This window comes from Bufo bufo, chromosome 3 (assembly GCF_905171765.1).
Source record: "Bufo bufo chromosome 3, aBufBuf1.1, whole genome shotgun sequence".
NCBI lineage: Eukaryota > Metazoa > Chordata > Amphibia > Anura > Bufonidae > Bufo > Bufo bufo.
The window spans coordinates 447,578,808-447,597,544 of NC_053391.1; the positions used below are offsets into that span (position 1 = coordinate 447,578,808).

Here is an 18,737-nt window from a genome sequence, read left to right on the forward strand (position 1 = left end):
GCCTATACAGCTTGGAGTAAGACAACATGCATAAAGAGGATGATGTGGTCAAAATACTCATTTGCCTAATAATTCTGCACTCCCTGTACAATGTCTCAGACTCGTATCCAACCAATCAAAGCCACTTCCCTGGTAAAATAGCTGTATTAGTTGTTGGTTAGCAGCTATTCCTGACTGTTATATGTAAGGACGTGTTTTATATGTCTTAGTTATCTGCCTATTTTTATTAAATCTTCGTTTTCTGTTATCCTGGATGACATTTTGGGGCTTTGGAACTGATTAGTCAAGTTACAATGATTTCAACATACACTGGTCCTCCTGGAACCATATAATATTGTAACTTGAGGGACCACTGTATAGCTGTCAAACTCTGATAACACCACCCACATGGCTACTGAGCTTAGAAAGAGCTCTATAACACCACAGATTGCACTGCATTTGGTGGGGACAGGTTCAGTTTAATTGATACAATATTGGTACATTTCCTTTCTGTGGTCCATCTATTTACTTGTCCAAAACTACTTCTTGCTTCCTTGGACCCTTGTCTCGTGGTATTACCTCTCTATTACCTTTCCAAAATGTGTACATCTGGCAGTATTACTAGTTGAATTGACTTGATTGGTCCCGTGATATGAGTTGTTATACTGTCTGTTATGAACGTGAATAAATGAACCCTTTAAAATTTCAGTTTTATTTCTTTGCATGTTGTTAGACTAGTAGCAGAGTTCGAGTTTCGAACATTTGATCCTGAAGGTGTCCTTTTCTTTGCTGGTGGCCATCAGGACAGCTCATGGATAGTCCTTGCTCTGCGAAATGGAAAGCTTGAGCTGCAGCTGAAATATAATGGAATAGGACGAGTGACCAGCAGTGGACCAATAATGAATCATGGCATTTGGCAAATGGTAAGTATTTCCCAGATATGAACGCTCTGCAGAACGAGTGTATGAGTATGCTGAAAATAATTTTCATTAGCCTGTTTGTCCCAATGGCATGATTTAGATCAGTGGTCCCCAACCTTTTTTGCACCAAGGACCAGTTTCATGCAAGACAATTTTTCCAGGGACCGGGTGGGCGCGGCTGACTGATTCACGCGCATAACAAAACACAAGGTGCATATTAAAATATATAACACTATATAACGACTATATAAACTGACTATGGTCTCTGCTGCACTGGTCTCTGCTGCACTGTACCATATTTTTTGCCCTATAAGATGCACCTAGGTTTTAGAGGAGAACAATAAGAAAAAAATATTTTTTATTACACCTCAGGTCAGACCAGCAATCAGACCCCCAATGTTAATCAGACCTCAGATCAGACCCCCAATGGCTCATATCAACCCCCAAACCTTTAGCCATCTATCAGCCCCCCGTGTCAACCATAAGCCCCCCAATGTTAGCTATCTATCAGCCCCCCAATGTCAGCCATAAGCCCCCCCCAATGTCAGTCATAAGCCCCCCCAATGTCGGCCATAAGCCCCCCCCAATGTCGGCCATAAGCCCCCCCAATGTCAGCCATAAGCCCCCCCCAATGTCAGCCATAAGCCCCCCCCAATGTCAGCCATAAGCCCCCCCCAATGTCAGCCATAAGCCCCCCCCAATGTCAGCCATAAGCCCCCCCCAATGTCAGCCATAAGCCCCCCCTCATGTCAGCCATATGTCTGCCCCTCATGTCAGCCATATGTCTGCCCCTCATGTCAGCCATATGTCTGCCCATCATGTCAGCCATATGCCTGCCCCTCATGTCAGCCATATGTCTGCCCCTCATGTCAGCCATATGTCTGCCCCTCATGCCTGCCCTTCATGTCAGCCATATGTCTGCCCCTCATGTCAGCCATATGTCCCCCAGGTCAGCCATCAGCCCCTAGTCCAAATAATAATAAAAAAAAAAAACACTTACCTCTCCTGCTCCTGGTCACCATCGCGATCCACTTCATTCTGCTGTCTGCTGACTGTGTATAGCGGCGCACAGTGTGAGGTCACAGAGCGACCTCACGCTGTGCGCAGCCCTGCACAGCCGATAGCCAAGCCGTGGACCAGGAAGTGGTGAGTACAGGTCCTTCACCGCTTCCTGGTCCTTCTGTACTAATGAAGCGCTTCCATAATGGAAGCGCTTCATTAGTACAGAGTTAAAAACTGCCCTGATCGCCGCGGCCCGGCAAACCATCTTCCAGGGCCCGGTACTGGGCCGCGGCCCGGCGGTTGGGGACCGCTGATTTAGATGTTTTTTAGCCTTTACTTTTCATATAGACTAGTACAGCATAGAGTCTGCCTTTGCCTTAAAGGGCACCTATCTCATTGAACATGGTGTCTGAGCTGCAGGCTGCATGTTACAGAGCAGGAGTAGCTGAGCAGATTCATATATAGTTTTGTTGGAAAAGATTCTGTATAATTTGTAATTTATGTGTTTATTTGTGACAGTGCATACAGACATAGCTGTCAATCACTAATAGGACCGCCTCCTTGACGTCAAAACTCAGAATGAGTCTGAATTAAAGGCTACCTAAATACATTTTTTATTATTGCATTACACTCATTATAAGCTAAAATATTTTTTTCATTTGGTCTTTATTAAAAATGAGTCCTTTTCTCTGTACAGAGCTGAGATGCTCTACTAGCAGGATCTTAATTTTGTCTCTTCTCAGTTAACCCTTTGTCACAGAATGGCTCAATAGTTTTAATAAAGACCAATTGAAAAAAAGATTTTTGTCCAAAATTGCCCCTGAAGGTGTGCCTTTAACCACCTCAGTTCCCCTAGCTTAAACACCCTTAATGACCAGACCACTTTTTACAATTCTGCACTACACTACTTTCACGGTTTATTGCTCGGTCATGCAACTTACCACCCAAATGAATATCACCTCCTTTTCTTCTCACTAATAGAGCTTTCATTTGGTGGTATTTCATTGCTGCTGACATTTTAACTTTTTTGTTATTAATCGAAATTTACCGAAATTTTTGCAAGAAAATGAAATTTTTCACTTTTAGTTGTAAAATTTTTTAAAAAAAACTACATTTCTATATAAATTTTTCTCAAAATTTATTGTTCTACATGTCTTTGATAAAAAAAAAAAATGGTTTGGGTAAAAGTTATAGCGTTTACAAACTATGGTACAAAAATGTGAATTTCCGCTTTTTGAAGCAGCTCTGACTTTCTGAGCACCTGTCATGTTTCCTGAGGTTCTACAATGCCCAGACAGTAGAAAAACCCCACAAATGACCCCATTTCGGAAAGTAGACACCCTAAGGTATTCGCTGATGGGCATAGTGAGTTCATAGAACTTTTTATTTTTTGTCACAAGTTAGCGGAAAATGATGATTTAAAAAAAATTTTTTATTACAAAGTCTCATATTCCACTAACTTGTGACAAAAAATAAAAACTTCCATGAACTCACTATGCCCATCACGAAATACCTTGGGGTGTCTTCTTTCCAAAATGGGGTCACTTGTGGGGTAGTTATACTGCCCTGGCATTTTAGGGGCCCTAATGCGTGAGAAGTAGTTTGAAATCAAAATGTGTAAAAAATGCCCTGTGAAATGCTAAAGGTGCTCTTTGGAATGTGGGCCCCTTTGCCCACCTAGGCTGCAAAAAAGTGTCACACATGTGGTATCGCCGTTCTCGGGAGAAGTTGGGCAATGTGTTTTGGGGTGTCTTTCTACATATACCCATGCTGGGTGAGAGAAATATCTCTCTAAAAGACAACTTTTCCCATTTTTTTTATACAAAGTTTGCATTTGACCGATATATTTATCTCACCCAGCATGGGTATATGTAAAATGACACCCCAAAATGCATTGCCCTTCTTCTTCTGAGTACGTCGATACCACATGTGTGACACTTTTTTGCAGCCTAGGTGCGCAAAGGGGCCCAAATTCCTTTTAGGAGGGCAGTTTTAGACATTTGGATTCCAGACTTCTTCTCACGCTTTAGGGCCCCTAAAATGCCAGGGCAGTATAAATACCCCACATGTGACCCCATTTTGGAAAGAAGACACCCCAAGGTATTCCGTGAGGGGCATGGCGAGTTCATAGAAGTTTTTTTTTTTTGGCACAAGTTAGCGGAAATTGATTTTTTTTTGTTTTTTCTCACAAAGTCTCCCTTTCCGCTAACTTGTGACAAAAAGTTCAATCTTTCATGGACTCAATATGCCCCTCAGCGAATACCTTGGGGTGTCTTCTTTCCGAAATGGGGTCACTTGTGGGGTATTTATACTGCCCTGGCATTTTAGGGGCCCTAAAGCGTGAGAAGAAGTCTGGAATATAAATGTCTAAAAAAATTTACGCATTTGGATTCCGTGAGGGGTATGGTGAGTTCATGTGAGATTTTATTTTTTGTCACAAGTTAGTGGAATATGAGACTTTGTAAGAAAAAACAAAAAAAATCCATTTCCGCTAACTTGTGACAAAAACAAAAAATCTTCTATGAACTCACCATGCCCCTCAAAAGTGATCTTTTTATAGCGCCGCAGCGATTTTACGGTGTTTTTGCAGTGATCAGAAAAAATAAATTCTGGCACTGCGGTGGGGCGGACTGAACGCAAGTGTGCGCACAAGATCAGGCCTGATCGGGCGAACCCTGCGTTTTTTGTAGAGCCTATAGAACATGTCCTATTCTTGTCCGCAATTGCGGACAAGAAAAGGCATTTTCTATATAGTTCTGGCAATGTGCGGATCCGCAAAATGCGGAAAGCACATTGCCGGTGTCCGTGTTTTGCGGATCTGCGGTGTCCGTGTTTTGCGGATCCGCAAAACACATACGGACGTCTGAATGGAGCGTGACAGGGGGGTGATCAGGGAGTCTAATATGGGGTGATCACCCCCCTGTCATTGATCACCCCCCTGTCAGGCTCCATTCAGACGTCCGTATGTGTTTTGTGGATCCGCAAAACACATACGGACGTCTGAATGGAGCCTTACAGGGGGGTGATCAGTGACAGGGGGGTGATAAGGGGTTAATAAGTGACAGGGGGGGTGTAGTGTAGTGGTGTTTGGTGCTACTTTACAGAGCTGCCTGTGTCCTCTGGTGGTCGATCCAAGCAAAAGGGACCACCAGAGGACCAGGTAGCAGGTATATTAGACGCTGTTATCAAAACAGCGTCTAATATACCTTTAAGGGGTTAAAAAAATCGGATCTACAGCCTGCCAGCGAATGATCGCCGCTGGCAGGCTGCAGATCCACTCTATTACCTGCAGTTCCTGTGAACGCGCGCGCCTGTGTGCGCGCGTTCACAGGAAATCTCGCGCCTTGCGAGATGACGCGCCGGTGCGTCCACTCGGAATAACAGGGCTGACGCAATCCTGCGTACGGCGGTCCTGTAGTGGTTAAATTTATAAATTATAGGTTATTTTAAATCTTTCTCCACAGAACTATATATCAATCTGCTCAGCTCCTCCTGCTCTATAACATGCTGACTGGACATTAATTTGCATTTGCATTGTGACAGGTTCCCTTTAAAGTAGTAATCCCCCAAAAAATCTTTATTCTCTAACTTGTTAGAAAGGTACCACAGGTAAACTGTAGGGAAGGTAATCTTCTTACCAGTGTGTTTGTGAGTTAGAACCTTCCTTCTGCTTTTCAGCTGTGTCATGTGACCAGCACTTAGACTTCCCAAATAACACAGCATCTTATGTGTGTTAGGAAGTAAGTTCTCTACGTATTCCTATGGGACCCTTAATGTCAGTCTCATAGGAATGAATAGAGAAGTAACTGACTTTCTGTCCTGTGTCAGTTGGAGATCAGAGAGTTGGTCACATGACACAGCTGAGGATCAGAAGGGAGGTTATAAATACAGTCACTGGTGAAAAGATTATATTCGGTACAGATTACATCATGTACCTTTTAACAGGTCGGAGAAAAAAAAAATGGTAGTGCTACTTTAAAGAAGACCTGTCACCATGAAACTGCAGTGCAATCTGTGAGTATATAAAGCAGGAGAAGCTGAGCAGATATATAGTTTTATAGGAAAAGATTCAGCAAAACTTCAGTTGTGAAGTGTATAGTATGTCTTATTAACTGATTAACAGCAATCGCCATATACACACTTATTCAAATGAATGGGATAAAAAACTGTAATTAAAGTTCACTGCCGCTACAGTCTCAGCAGCGTGCAGGTAAACATTGAAGAGGACGCAGCGCGCATCTGAGCGCTATGGCTTCTTCAGACAGCTAATCGTTAAGAGTCTCATCGATCTCGCATATTTCTGAAAAGTCGACAACCCATTTAAAAATTGTTGTATGAGATTTTGTCATACATCTTGTCCGTAGCCAGTGATTGTTAACCTCTGGCACTCCAGCTGTGGTGAAACTACGACTCCCAGCATGCTCCATTCATTTCAGTGGAGTTCTGTGAATAGCCAAGCAAGTGTGCATCTTGGTAATCATAGTTTTACCAGAGCTGGAGTGCAGGAGGTTAGCCATCACAGCTACAGGCAATCTCTGGTATTGCATCTCTGCTCTGTTCACTACTTTTATATGTTAGGACTACTTGTTTTTCTACTGGATTTTTTTCATATTGGTGAATACTAAACTGTAATTTTATTCTTTGCCTATGATGTTTTTTTAATGCTTTCAGTTGAAATACAGAGAATATGATACAACTCTTTTTACATAAATGCAAAACATTTCCAAAGCATGGGATCATGTCTAGTCATCTATTTGCCTACCACATTACATACATCTAGTCTGAGTTCCAAAATCAAACACTGTTAATGTTTTCTGCCAGCCTGGATCAAATAAAGTTTAAAGAAGATTTCCAGGCCACTATGAAGTAAGAGGGCATCATTAATTATGAAGAGAGTGAAGGAAAGTGAGTTTCCAAATTGGAGATCGAATTGCTTAGGACCATACTGCTAGATCTGAGCACTGAACTTAATAGACATTTGTGTCTTTCATACTTAAATACCTGTATCCTTGGATCAGTACTTCAGTTCAGTATGTAATATTTTACTTAAAGAGAACCTGTCTTGATCGGCTGCCAGCATGTTATAGAACAGGAGGTGCTGAGCACATTGATCTATAATTTTATGGAAATGCTACAGCAAAACCTAATATATTTATTACAATCTCTGCTCTTTCTGAACCCAGTAGCCATCTTGGCGGTCCTATCATTGGCAGATATCTCTGTATAAACACTTATACAGGAAACAGAACATGGGCATTTGGAATTTCAGAATAAAGAAAGGCTTGCACTGTGAAAAGTCTTTATTACCTGACCACAGGATAGGTGATACATATTATCCAATTTATCACTTAGGGGTCTGACCACTGGGACCCTCAGCGATTACAAATACAAGAGTTCCCAGAGTCACATCTCCAATCAATGGGTAGTGCACAGGTTGATCCACTGCTCTATTTACTTCTATGGGACTGACGTAGACCGTGCTTTGCCAGTACCATACAGACTCTGCCTCAGGGTGTAGAGATCTGCTGGAGTGAAAATCTAAGGTCTCTTAGTTCAAGGATTCTGTCCCTCTCAACTGGCACATGGGCAAACAGGAGGCATCGTACAATCATCTCGCATGACTTGATTCATTTTTCATATGGCTAAAAACCTTTGCTTTCAATCTGGCTTTTATGCTACTGATTGGAGCTAGGTTCTTTATCATTTGCAGATGTTGGCGACACCTGCTACTTCCTCAATTTGCATAACCTTACGACTTGTCCCTTGTGATGTTGCAATTTCAAAGTTAAGGAGTGTATACAGTATCATCAACTTTGACAAAACAAATGGGCAACTAACAAATGCAAATTATCTACTGTGCAAAAGTTTTAGACAGGTGTGGAATAAATACTGGAAACCCTATGCCGTCAAAACTGTGTCAATTCTTCTAGGTACACTTTCACAGAGGTTTTGAAGGAACTCGGCAGGGAGGTTGTTCTAAACATCTTGGAGAACTAACCACAGATCTTCTGTGGATGTAGGCTTGCCTTGCTCAAATCCTTCTGTCTCTCCATGTACTCCTAGACAGATTTCCAGACAGATGATTTTCATCAGCTTTGTGGGGGCCATGTGATCAATTCCAGGACTCCTTGGTTCTTTTTTTTATGCAGAAGATAGTTCTTAATGAATTGTGATCATTGTCCTGCTGCAGAATAAATTTGGAGCCAACAGATGCCTCTTTGATCGTACTGCATAATGGATGATGATGATAATGAATCCTGACCAAATCCCTAACTCCATTTGCTGAAATGCAGCCCCAAACTTGCAAGGAACCTCCACCATGCTTCACTGTTGTGTGTGTGTGTATATATACTCATTATTGCACCGCTCTCCAGGCCTACATACAAATATTTCAAATTGTGAGTCCTCAGTCCAGAGCAGCTGGTACCATTTTTCTGCATCCCATTTTCTATGTTTTCATGCATAGTTAAATCAATTGGGTTTGTTTCCATTGCGAAGGTATGACTTCATTTCTTGCCAGATTTCCCCGAACAGTAGATGGGTGTACCTGGGTCCGATTGGTTTCTGCCAGTTCTGAGCTGACGGCACTGCTGGATACCTTCTGATTTCGAAGTGAACTAAGCATGATGTGTCTTTCATCTGCTGCACTAAGTTTACTTGACTACTGTCCTCAATATTGCCTGTTTCTTTTTGCAGAGATACAGGCAAATACTTATTAGTCATGCAATACCATCTGGGAGGCATCCACAGAAGATCTGTGGTAAGTTGTCGAAGTGGCTCAGTGGTTACCACTGGTGCCTTGCAGCCCTGGGGTCCTAGGTTCGAATCTGACCAAGGACAACATCTGCATGGAGTTTATATGTTCTCCCTGTGTTTGCGTGGATTTCCTCCCACACTCCAAAGACATACTGATAGGGAACTTAGATTGTAAGCCCCATTGGAGACAGCGAGTGATGATACGGTCTGCAAAGCGCTGCGGAATATGTCAACGCTATATAAGTGCGTAAAGTAAATAAAAAAATGTTTGGAACAACTTCCCTGGCAAGTTCCTTCAAAAACAGTATGCAAATCTACCTAGAGGAATTGATTTTGAAGACAAAGGGTGGTCACACCAAATATTAATTTGATTTAGATTTCTCTTCTGTTCATTCACAAAAAAATAAACTGTTAACTCTTCAATTTTGGAAGGTATTCTTACTTTGCAGCATTTTTTCCACACCTGCCTGAAACTTTCGTAAGGTACTGTAAATCCACTGGAAAAACTGATGACAAACTGAAAACTGTTTATTAGTTTCTCAATCACTCTTTGACCTTAATGATAAAAAAAAAAAACAACTGATATTGGCAGAACCAAGTTATGCCCGGTTATGAGTTTCACATTTCATAGAGCGAAGAAGAAAATGCAAACCTTGGATGTGAACCTAGCCTTAGCAACAAACTTACCTTGTGTCGTTGTGTAGTGAGCGTGCCGGTGATTAACAATACTTCTAAAAATGTGCATCTATCTAAGCATGGAAACCCCATTAACCTTTCGCATTAAATGTGCTTTTGTCCACAGATTTCTGTTGAAGAACTTGATCGTAACTTGGTGCTAAAAGTCAATAAAGATGCAGTCATGAAAATAGCAGTGGCCGGTGATCTTTTTACATTTGACAAAGGCTTGTACCAGCTAAATTTGACAGTAGGAGGAATTCCCTTTAAAAGTAGTGATCTGATTCAGCCAGTAAGTGCCATACTAATGCATAATAATAAAGAGGTCTGTTATTTTGATCGCTAAACTTTGTGGGGTGGAGGGGGTTACTGGTTCTCAGAAGAGACCCTGCTTGCCTACTTACTTACAGGCAGTGCACCATGGGAAAAAGGGCATAACTTTTATCTTGAAATGTGTTAATCTGTGTAGAAAGAGATTCCAGCGACCAATAGAATACAAACTCCAGCCTTTATTAATCGTTCATAAAATCCATATTACAAGTTACCTCACCGGTAACAGTTTCCTTTTCATAGTTTAGCTTTGATTTGTTTTTCTTTCAGATGAATCCACGTATGGATGGCTGTATGAGGAGCTGGAACTGGCTGAATGGAGAAGACACCTCTATACAGGAGACTGTGCAAAAGACAGAGAAGATGCAGTGCTTTTTGGTTGCTGGTAGAGGGTCTTTTTATCCAGGAAGAGGATATGCCCTTTTCTTAATTGATTATAGTAAGTAAGGGAAAATGAATGACATTATGAGGATGTTTACAAAAAAAAAAGTACACTTAAAAACTATGTAATTGTCTGAATAGAGTATGTGTGTTATTTTACCTTTTTAAAGAAGCATATTTGGCATACTTTACAATACTATTAAACCAGGAAAAATGTTTTCCACAGCCATTTTTGAGACTAGTTAAGTAATGATAAATAACCAGCTCTATAAATTTGAAATTAGACAGAAGTCCATGGCTAGCACCGTTTGTAGTCAGGAATCTGTCAGCACCTTTATGCCGTCCTCTCTTAGGGCAGCATAAGGATGGTGACTTGTACAATGATGCCAGTGTTGTCCCAGTCTATGATGTAGTTTATGATAAATTTATTGGGTATTAACCTCAGCACTGACGTCGCTCTGTGAGAAACAAGTCGTCCTATTAATGAGCTGTGGGGATAGCACTGCTCACCTCTGATGATTGATACATTTCTCATTATTAGTTTTCACTCTATGCATAGTATGTGCTAATCACTATGAGATATACCATACTATCATATACCGTATGAGAGGGCAGCATCTAGATGGTTAAAGATTTTCTTTAAAGAGGACCATGTTTTTTTTTATTCTAGATAAATACCTCCCCCCCCCCCCCCCCTCCCTTAGTATGCTAATACTGAGCATCGGTACAGGGAGGAGGAGGCGCATTCTCAATGGGAGTCTCCTTCTTGTGAGACGCCCATTGAAAAACCCTGGCGTCTCCTCCTCCCTGTACCGATGCTCAGTATTACCATACTGAGCGGGAAAACTGCAGGGGGGCACAGCGGGGAGTAGGATCGATTTTTGAAAAAAACACTGGGTGGCAGCATCAGCGGTGAAAGGTACTTGAAAGGTCCTCTTTAAGCTGGCCTCAGACATAAGATGGCCGTCAACCAACTCATATTTCCCTGTCTTGCCTATTAACAAATAATCAAGTTTATTAAAGTCCAATATGTCCGATTCCCAGGCTACCCCCATCCACATTAACTTGTCAGTACAGCCTACTGACATTTAATTTGTATGAGCAGCTTCGGGTTCACATTTAACCAAGGCAACCTCTACATAGACTTTGTATGTTCTCCCCCTACTACATACCATAAAATACTGTTAGCTGATCATTGTGTGTGTAAAACGGGGACATTATATTGCACAATGTACGCCCAAGTCTCTGTACAGTGCTGTGAAGTAAAAATGAAATCTGAATGTATCAGACTCTTTCTGACATTTGCCTGATCTCTTCTAGTGCATTTATCTAATGAAGAACAATATAAGTCTAACTGGAGTATAGAGGTCAGTGCGGAGATAAATCCAGCAACCGATACTGGAGTGCTCTTTGCTCTAGTGTCAGAAGACAAGGAAATTCCTCTGTCACTAGCACTTGTCGATTATCATTCCACTACAAAAGTGAAACGGCAGGTAAGAAATGCTTACATAAGTCAGATGGACAACAAGATAGTGTGTGCTTACTTGAGCAGATACTGTACGGAGACCTTGACCTTGTTAGTAAGTTTCATTTTTAAAGTTGTTGAATGCACAGAGGATCGGACTGGCCCACAGGAGAACAGGGGAATCCACCAGTGAGTCCCCAGTTCCCTCTTGAATGGCACATGCCACAACAGACTGACTGCACTACCAGTGGAGTAACTAGAGTGTTTTGGGCCCCAGTGCAAACTTTGGAACGGGCCCCTCCCCCCAATTTATACAAAGAGGCGGCAAATGTTTTTTCACTAAGCCCAATGCATGGCAACACTCACCCAGTCCTAACTAATAAAATCTTGTCCTACCTCATCCAGGGTATCACGCGTCGGCGTGATACCCACTGGATCCAGAACAAGGTCCCTGGGGTGATAGAGAAAAAAAGAATAATCGCTTAAGAAAGGGATGTTGACTACCCCTGTGAAATCGCCAGCAGGGGGCGCTGTGCTGGCCTGTAAGACTGAGCCATGCCAATGTATAGCAGGGTAATCTAGGACATTTCCCCTAAGTGCTACCACACAGTACTAATGCCCACATTGTGGCCCCTCACAGTAAGGAAGCCCACCTTGTGGCCCCTTCACAATAGTTATGTCCTCCTTGTGGCCCCTCACAGCAGTTATGCCCACCTTTATTCCTGTCACAGTAGTTATGCCCACTTTTGTGTCCCCTCACTGTAGTCATGCCCAGATATCTGCCCCCTCACAGTAGTTATGCCAGATTAGGTGCCCCCTCACAGTAGTTATTCCAGATTAGGTGCCCCCTCAGTAAAGATGCCCACTTTTGTGCCCCCACACTCTAGTGGTTCCCCCCCTTTTGCCTCCAGTCTGCAGCTTTATGAAAAAAAAAAAAACACTTACCTTCTCCCTGATGACGCGCTCCCACACTCACATTGCGATGCAGTCTGTGCTAGAAGCCGATTTCCGGGCTTTCAGCGCTCCTCCCACAGCCAGCTGCGCGATGTGCGGCCTGCAGGTGGAGCGCCGGAGCTCAGAAGAACAGTGAAGCAGGGAGCGGAGAGGACTCTGCTTCACTCTGGAGACAACAGCCTGGCAGTGACAAGAACTGCCAGATGAGTGTGCCCCCCCCCACGCCTCTGCTCCCCCTCTTGTCTCGTCTCTGCACCCGGGGCGCATATTATACATGTTTGAAGAGCGCTCTGAGGGGGCCTGGCATTGTCACTGTATTGTGCTCCCTCCCCGGGCCCTCTGCGACCGCAATCGTTACGCCCCTGTGCACTATACACAGAGAGGCAGCGAACAGCATCGCAACTATCCTAGCGTCCATATAAAAAACGGGTAGATTATTTAAGAAACTAGCTAGTTTATTTATATAGACACATCATGTGGCTGAGATGACTTGTAGGTACAGAGGTAGGTCACAAAGTACCCTCTTTCCCCAGGGACCTGCCTTCTCAAAATCGTTCATGGGCCTCTATAATCAATCATCTTGTGCGTCTTGCTGCGGTCTGCCGCTGTGCGAGCAGGTAGTATTTGCATGTAGTTATACAGTGGGCCCCTAGAATTCATTTTATTGGTGGGCCCTTGGCATCCCAGTCCGACACGGAGTTCACATGTCATTCTGTATGATGTATAAAGCATTGCCGTTGTTTAATAATCTGTTACAAAAAAAATTACAGTCTCATGCTTGAGTCCAGCATATTCAGGATGAAAGTGCTGCACCCACCTGCTCTGCCCTGCTCTCGCCCCCCCCCCCCCTTCCTAGGCTCGGTGGGGGGGGGGGGGGGGGGGATATAAGAGATATGATATACTTCAGAAGTGTTGCTTTAATGTTTTGTTTTTCATCTCCCACAAAAATGTGCAGACTATGCAGCGTCTGGTTCCTGAGATGCAAACAGACAGGGGTTTGTCTTTGAGGAAACATTCCCTTTCTAAGCTTTTAGCTGCTACCCTTGTAGCAAAACAACACTAGCCAAATAATTAGCTGGTGGATTACAATTTATTTTACAGGATTTGTTATATATTAACTAATCATCACCTACTGTGTTAGTGAACCAGTTATTGAGCCTCATAAACTACAAAACAGAAACAAATGACGTTATTAGGAACCATGTGCAACAGTCACTGTAATGTAAGATTGTTTCCCTAAAGCAAGGCTGAACGAGGATGCAAAGTATTCTGAGCAAGACTGGCCCAGTTGTACTGCCAGGCACCAGCATCTCTGACGGATTCTTAGTCCAGATGCTTTGTTTCCAGCGAAAATGAATGGTGACAGATTCTCATTTACAGTGATTGCTACTTTACAATTTTACCAGTGAAAATCTACTTGATTTCTGTTCGATTTTTTTTTTAGCTTCTCCTTACTTAAGAAATATCAGAAAAATATACATTTTTACCTAGGTTTTAGTGCAGGTTTGAGGAGTGACAGCTGTGTTGCTATTTTGTTTCTTTCTATACAGTTCATCATCCTGTCTGTAAAAAACACTGTGGTTTGTCAGCTAGAAGTAAATGTCTGTAATCAAGAACACTCGGTGGAGATATCTGCCAGCAAAGACAACATACAACTTTCCTTTGATGGGACTCTTGGAGAAGTGGAGGTGTTTGAATCGGAACTACAGGCCATTCTTTCCACGTTAAATGACCATATGCAACAGGGAGTGAAGACTTATGTAGGAGGACTGCCAGGTAGATATGAAAGCAACATATCCTAGTACTAGCTATTACAATTCACTGAAAGATGCTGTTGGAAGTTTAGACATCTAATAAATAGGTGCCATGCTCTCTGTTGTATTCATGATGTTGTCTCTTCTGTCTAGATGTGGAAGTCACTAGTACCCCCGTCACCGCATTCTACCACGGCTGCATGACCATCAAAGTTCAACAAGAGCCCCTGGACTTGGATGAGGCATTTCACAAGCATAATGATATCACCTCCCACTCGTGCCCACCCATTAAGTCTGCCAAATAGTTACACCACACTTTTTTTTTTTTTTAACCAAGTATTTTTTTTATACATGTATAAATTATTCAGCAGTATTGTGTGTATAGTTTCGTAAAACACTGAAATTATGTAGATCCTACTGATTTTTTATTTTATTTTTACACCAGGTCAGAAGATTGAGATGCTCCTTTGTTGGTTAAGGATTGTAATATATTGTAAATATTTCAGAAAACTAATGTTAATTACCAAAAAACCTGTGCGGAAAGTTCCATATGGAGTCTTACTATCAAGGGAGAACTGTGGGAATGTTGTGCAAAAGAGATGCAAAACTGGAAATGTATTATATTTGTAATGGCAAACACGGCTTTTTATTGAACTATTTACAAGTTAAAATAAAAATATTTTAAAAAAGTTTTCACATTTACATGATTTTTTTTAGCAGAATATACTGTGGGGATTCGCTCTGGTAGTTGGGATAAGCGGGTGCAGTACAGAGGCAAAGTACAAGTTCGTAATTCAAATGTCCATGTTTATTCACACATAAGGTCAAACAAAAAACACTCTTTGCAGGGTTGGTGTTTGTTCACACAGATTAGAACGTCACCTTGTTGGCGGTTCTGCCTACAGCAGTCTAAATGCAGGCTTTAGGTGGCCTGCTCTCCCAACACACGGGTCTCAGCTTTTCAGCTCAGATCACAACACACAGGGTGTTCTCTGCTGCTGAGCCCAGCTGCCTTTTTAAGGATAGCCAGGTTCTGTCAAAACCCGGCCTGGAACGTGGGGAGTAGTCACCCACCCAGCACTTGGACTACTCCCAATAAGAGCCGACCCGGATCAGCTATTTACAGCCATTCTAAATAGCAAAAGTGTCAATCAGCATTAGCTGTCGCTGACGCATGAAAATACTGGCTCTTACTTCACCGAGACCAGGAACCTCGGTGACACATGCCTACCATCAATAACGACCCCTTGTACCTTCCTACAATACATACATAAAATATGAAAATGACTCCAACAATTTCACTAAGAAAATACATTTTACTTGGTACCTAGTACTTGTGTGTTGTAAGGAAAATGAAAATTCTTTATGGGCAGTAAGCGCAGTGTCGCTGAAAACAATGTGTTATATTTAGTGTCTTTGCTATACGTAGATGATGTTACTATTCCCTAAAGCCATTGCGTAGCCAAGGCTTAAAGCCCAGGTTGAGATCTGCTGCCAGTCGTGTGTATCACCAGTATTCAAATGGGTTCATCTCATTACTGTACATTGGATTGAGTGCATGGAAAAGGGTTTTTCTGTTTGGTGTTTAAATGATTATCTTTTATATATACAGTCTGCTGTGTTTTTCTTTGGAGCTGTTATCTTAACCAATGCAATTTATAGGTCAGGATCATGATCTAAGACTGCTTTTCCAAATATGAATGGGAAGAACAGACCTCTATTGCAAGTCCATGGATTGAGGTGAGAGAAAAATCATAGCTAGAAACATATTATCACGGACTCACTGTCCCTCCTGTGACAGAGGTTAGAAGATCTGAGAGACTGGCTGCACGTTAGGTTATCTGACAGCCTATCTGATTTCACTTGTTGCAGTGTTGTTGTTGGTAATGACCACACCTCTTGTCTCAGGTGTAGCTTGTGGACTCATTACTGCTCCTCTATTTAGTCTGGACTCACACTTCATACCATACGGTTGATATTATCTGCCTGGAGTTGGAAGAGTTGGAGTTCCTCATCTGTGTTCCTGCTCATCCATTTTCTATTGAAGATAAGTGTACTTCCCTTTTTGTATTTTGTTCCTATTTGCTTGTTGTTTACTAGGCCTCAGGGAGACGCTGGTTTGTTCATCTGGGAAGGAACCAGTGGTCTCAGACCCTGCCACTACTCCTAGGGATTTCCAGGGTTTCTAGGGCTTAGGTTTCTGGTGTATGAATATCCCCACCTTCAGGGTCTTTTCATACTGACAGGAGTCAGGGCTAGGTTTAGGGTTTCCTAGGTGGTGACCTCTTCCCTTTCCCTAGCCGTGAGGCCTAGTTTCTGGTAATTTTCCTTCTGTTGTCATTCTGGTGTTCCTCCCCTCCCCCCACTTTGAGACACATATAAAGGATTACGCTATTTTTCACTTTAGAAGACACACTTTTTTTTAAAATAAAGTTTGGGGGTCTGAAGATTGTGGGGGTTTGAACTGAGGTCTGATGAAGATTGGGGGTCTGATAAGTATTTTTTTTTTTTTTCCAGATTTTTGTCATCTAAAACCTAGGTACATCTTATCATCAGGTGTGTCTTATAAAGCAAATAAATAGGGTAACTGTGTTTTTGATCCAAATCAATGATTCCTGAATGAAATAGACACCATATTGAGACAAATCTCTTCTTCATCGTCTTCACCAAATTTGACATTTAGTATTATTGTATTGTATAATTTGTGTTAATAAGTAAAGACTACATAACAATATTAAAGGAGTCTGTCACCATTAGTGACAGATTTCCTTAGCAAAACACCCCCTTTAATTGACTTAACCGTTTTGCAAAAATCTTGTATTGAACAGCTCCAGCATTGGAGCTGTTCAGTACATAGCATGAGCCAATGAGTCCTGATATTCATGATAACTGCTGTAATGTATCCCTACAGCAGGGATGCCCAACCTGCGGCCCTTAAGCAAAACTGAAACTCCCAACGTGACCTGATACCTGTAGGCTTTCTGGACATGCTGGGAGTTGTAGTTTTGCAAAAAGAGGGAAGCGGTTTATTTGCTCAAGTTTGCAGAAGAGACAGGTGCAAAAGTATGAAGAAAAAAAGGAAAATATACAAATGTCAAGAATTCTAGAATTACACCGAAATGATGAAATAATGTATTTTATTCGGCTTGAATCCATATTTACAACACATCAGTGTATATCATCTGCTCAGTGCAGGAACAGTTAATGTCTACAGTTAAAAAGACGCACTTCAACAAGTAACACATAGTAAAATATACTGATGCAAAGCTCTGTCTCGTCTAGACTATTCAGTCACTAATCTCACAACTGGTGTGAATGCTTTTTCAAGTTGGGAAGGTAAATATTTAGTTGGAAGGAATGTCACTGGTTTCATTAGTTTTGCAGAAAGCCCTTTTAAGTCTTGTTTTCCTGCCAGTGAATGTGCTGATGGTCCATGTGCATCAAGGAGCATAGGGTGGAGGTTTCTCCCCTGGTAACATGATAGTGGATGCATACTGTGAATGGGGATTAGATGAAAGTCCGTTCATCGAGTTGGAGTGGGATGGATTTTGGATATCATCTGATAAGGAAATATCTGCAGAGGAAGTTGCTGGATAGGATCCTGATGGCTATACAAGAATAATATTGTTAGGATGAGCAGAAATAGTAGTGTGCTACAATTTGTCATGTAACCAGAGTGTGCCCAGTTCTGATTTAACGGGGTTATCCAGGACTTCAAACCTGATGGCCTGTCCCTAGGATAGGCCATCAACACTAGATCATGGGGGTCCGACTTTCAGCACCCCTGTTGGTCAGCTGCCGAGGGCTACGGCCTCTTCATTGTTTACCAGGTACAGCCCTGTACTGGTATTACAGCTCAGTACAGCTTCATATCCAAATGAAGGGGACCAGAATGTAATACTAGGAACAGCCACTACATAAAGTGCAAAGTTGTGGCTTGTAAACAATAAAGGGGACGTGGTTCTTCAAACAGTTGGCCGATGGGCATGCTGAGAATCTGATCACCACTGATTCCTACGCTTCCCAATATTTATAACCTATCCCACAGAAAGGCCATCAATTTAGAATCCTGGAAAACTCCTTAAAATCATCTCATAGGTTTTTAATTGATTACACAAATACAACTGTTGTAGGGTATAGTCACAAAGAGCTAAATATAGCAGTAGAAACTAAGCCTTTGATACTAAGAAACTAAGCCTTGATTGATCCTAATAAAAACTTTAGACCAAATACATTAAAAGACAGTGATCAATGGCAGCAATCTACTGTAACTACCTGCTGGGGTAGTGGGTATGATGCATAGGAAGGAAGAGAGGATGTAGAAGAGCAAAACCCAGTGTAGGTTAGTATCTGCTGAGCTGGGTTGTACAGAATCTGTGGTGGAGGAGAGTTAAAGTTTTGTTGCGGAACTGGTGCCTGGAAGACAGAATACAAATTTAGTCTGAAGGCCAGATGTTTGTGACTGTTGAAAAGGATCATATTATCAGATAATTGTTTAAATTTAATCTGCTTTTTGTGACT

At 42.0% G+C, this 18,737-nt stretch overlaps 2 protein-coding genes across 6 annotated transcripts in view; one reads left to right on the forward strand and one right to left on the reverse strand.

The window, feature by feature from the left end:
* GAS6 (growth arrest specific 6) overlaps nucleotides 1-14,908 on the forward strand; it is a 94,287-nt gene extending 79,379 nt beyond the window's left edge. For all 5 annotated transcript variants that reach the window (XM_040425084.1, XM_040425085.1, XM_040425088.1 and 2 more), the window contains 6 exons: nucleotides 713-902; nucleotides 9,460-9,624; nucleotides 9,933-10,101; nucleotides 11,364-11,536; nucleotides 14,013-14,238; nucleotides 14,370-14,908. In XM_040425084.1, coding sequence (XP_040281018.1) covers nucleotides 713-902; nucleotides 9,460-9,624; nucleotides 9,933-10,101; nucleotides 11,364-11,536; nucleotides 14,013-14,238; nucleotides 14,370-14,521 — 1,075 coding nt within the window. In that variant the 3' untranslated portion in view covers nucleotides 14,522-14,908. The remainder of the gene's footprint in view (nucleotides 1-712; nucleotides 903-9,459; nucleotides 9,625-9,932; nucleotides 10,102-11,363; nucleotides 11,537-14,012; nucleotides 14,239-14,369) is intronic.
* A 2,498-nt stretch (nucleotides 14,909-17,406) lies between these two features.
* The window catches only part of TMEM255B (transmembrane protein 255B), a 97,404-nt gene continuing 96,073 nt past the window's right edge, over nucleotides 17,407-18,737 (reverse strand). Inside the window, exons 9-10 of the mRNA XM_040422315.1 lie at nucleotides 18,492-18,632; nucleotides 17,407-17,824 (exon numbers count right to left, since the gene is read on the reverse strand). Coding sequence (XP_040278249.1) covers nucleotides 17,657-17,824; nucleotides 18,492-18,632 — 309 coding nt within the window. The 3' untranslated portion in view covers nucleotides 17,407-17,656. The remainder of the gene's footprint in view (nucleotides 17,825-18,491; nucleotides 18,633-18,737) is intronic.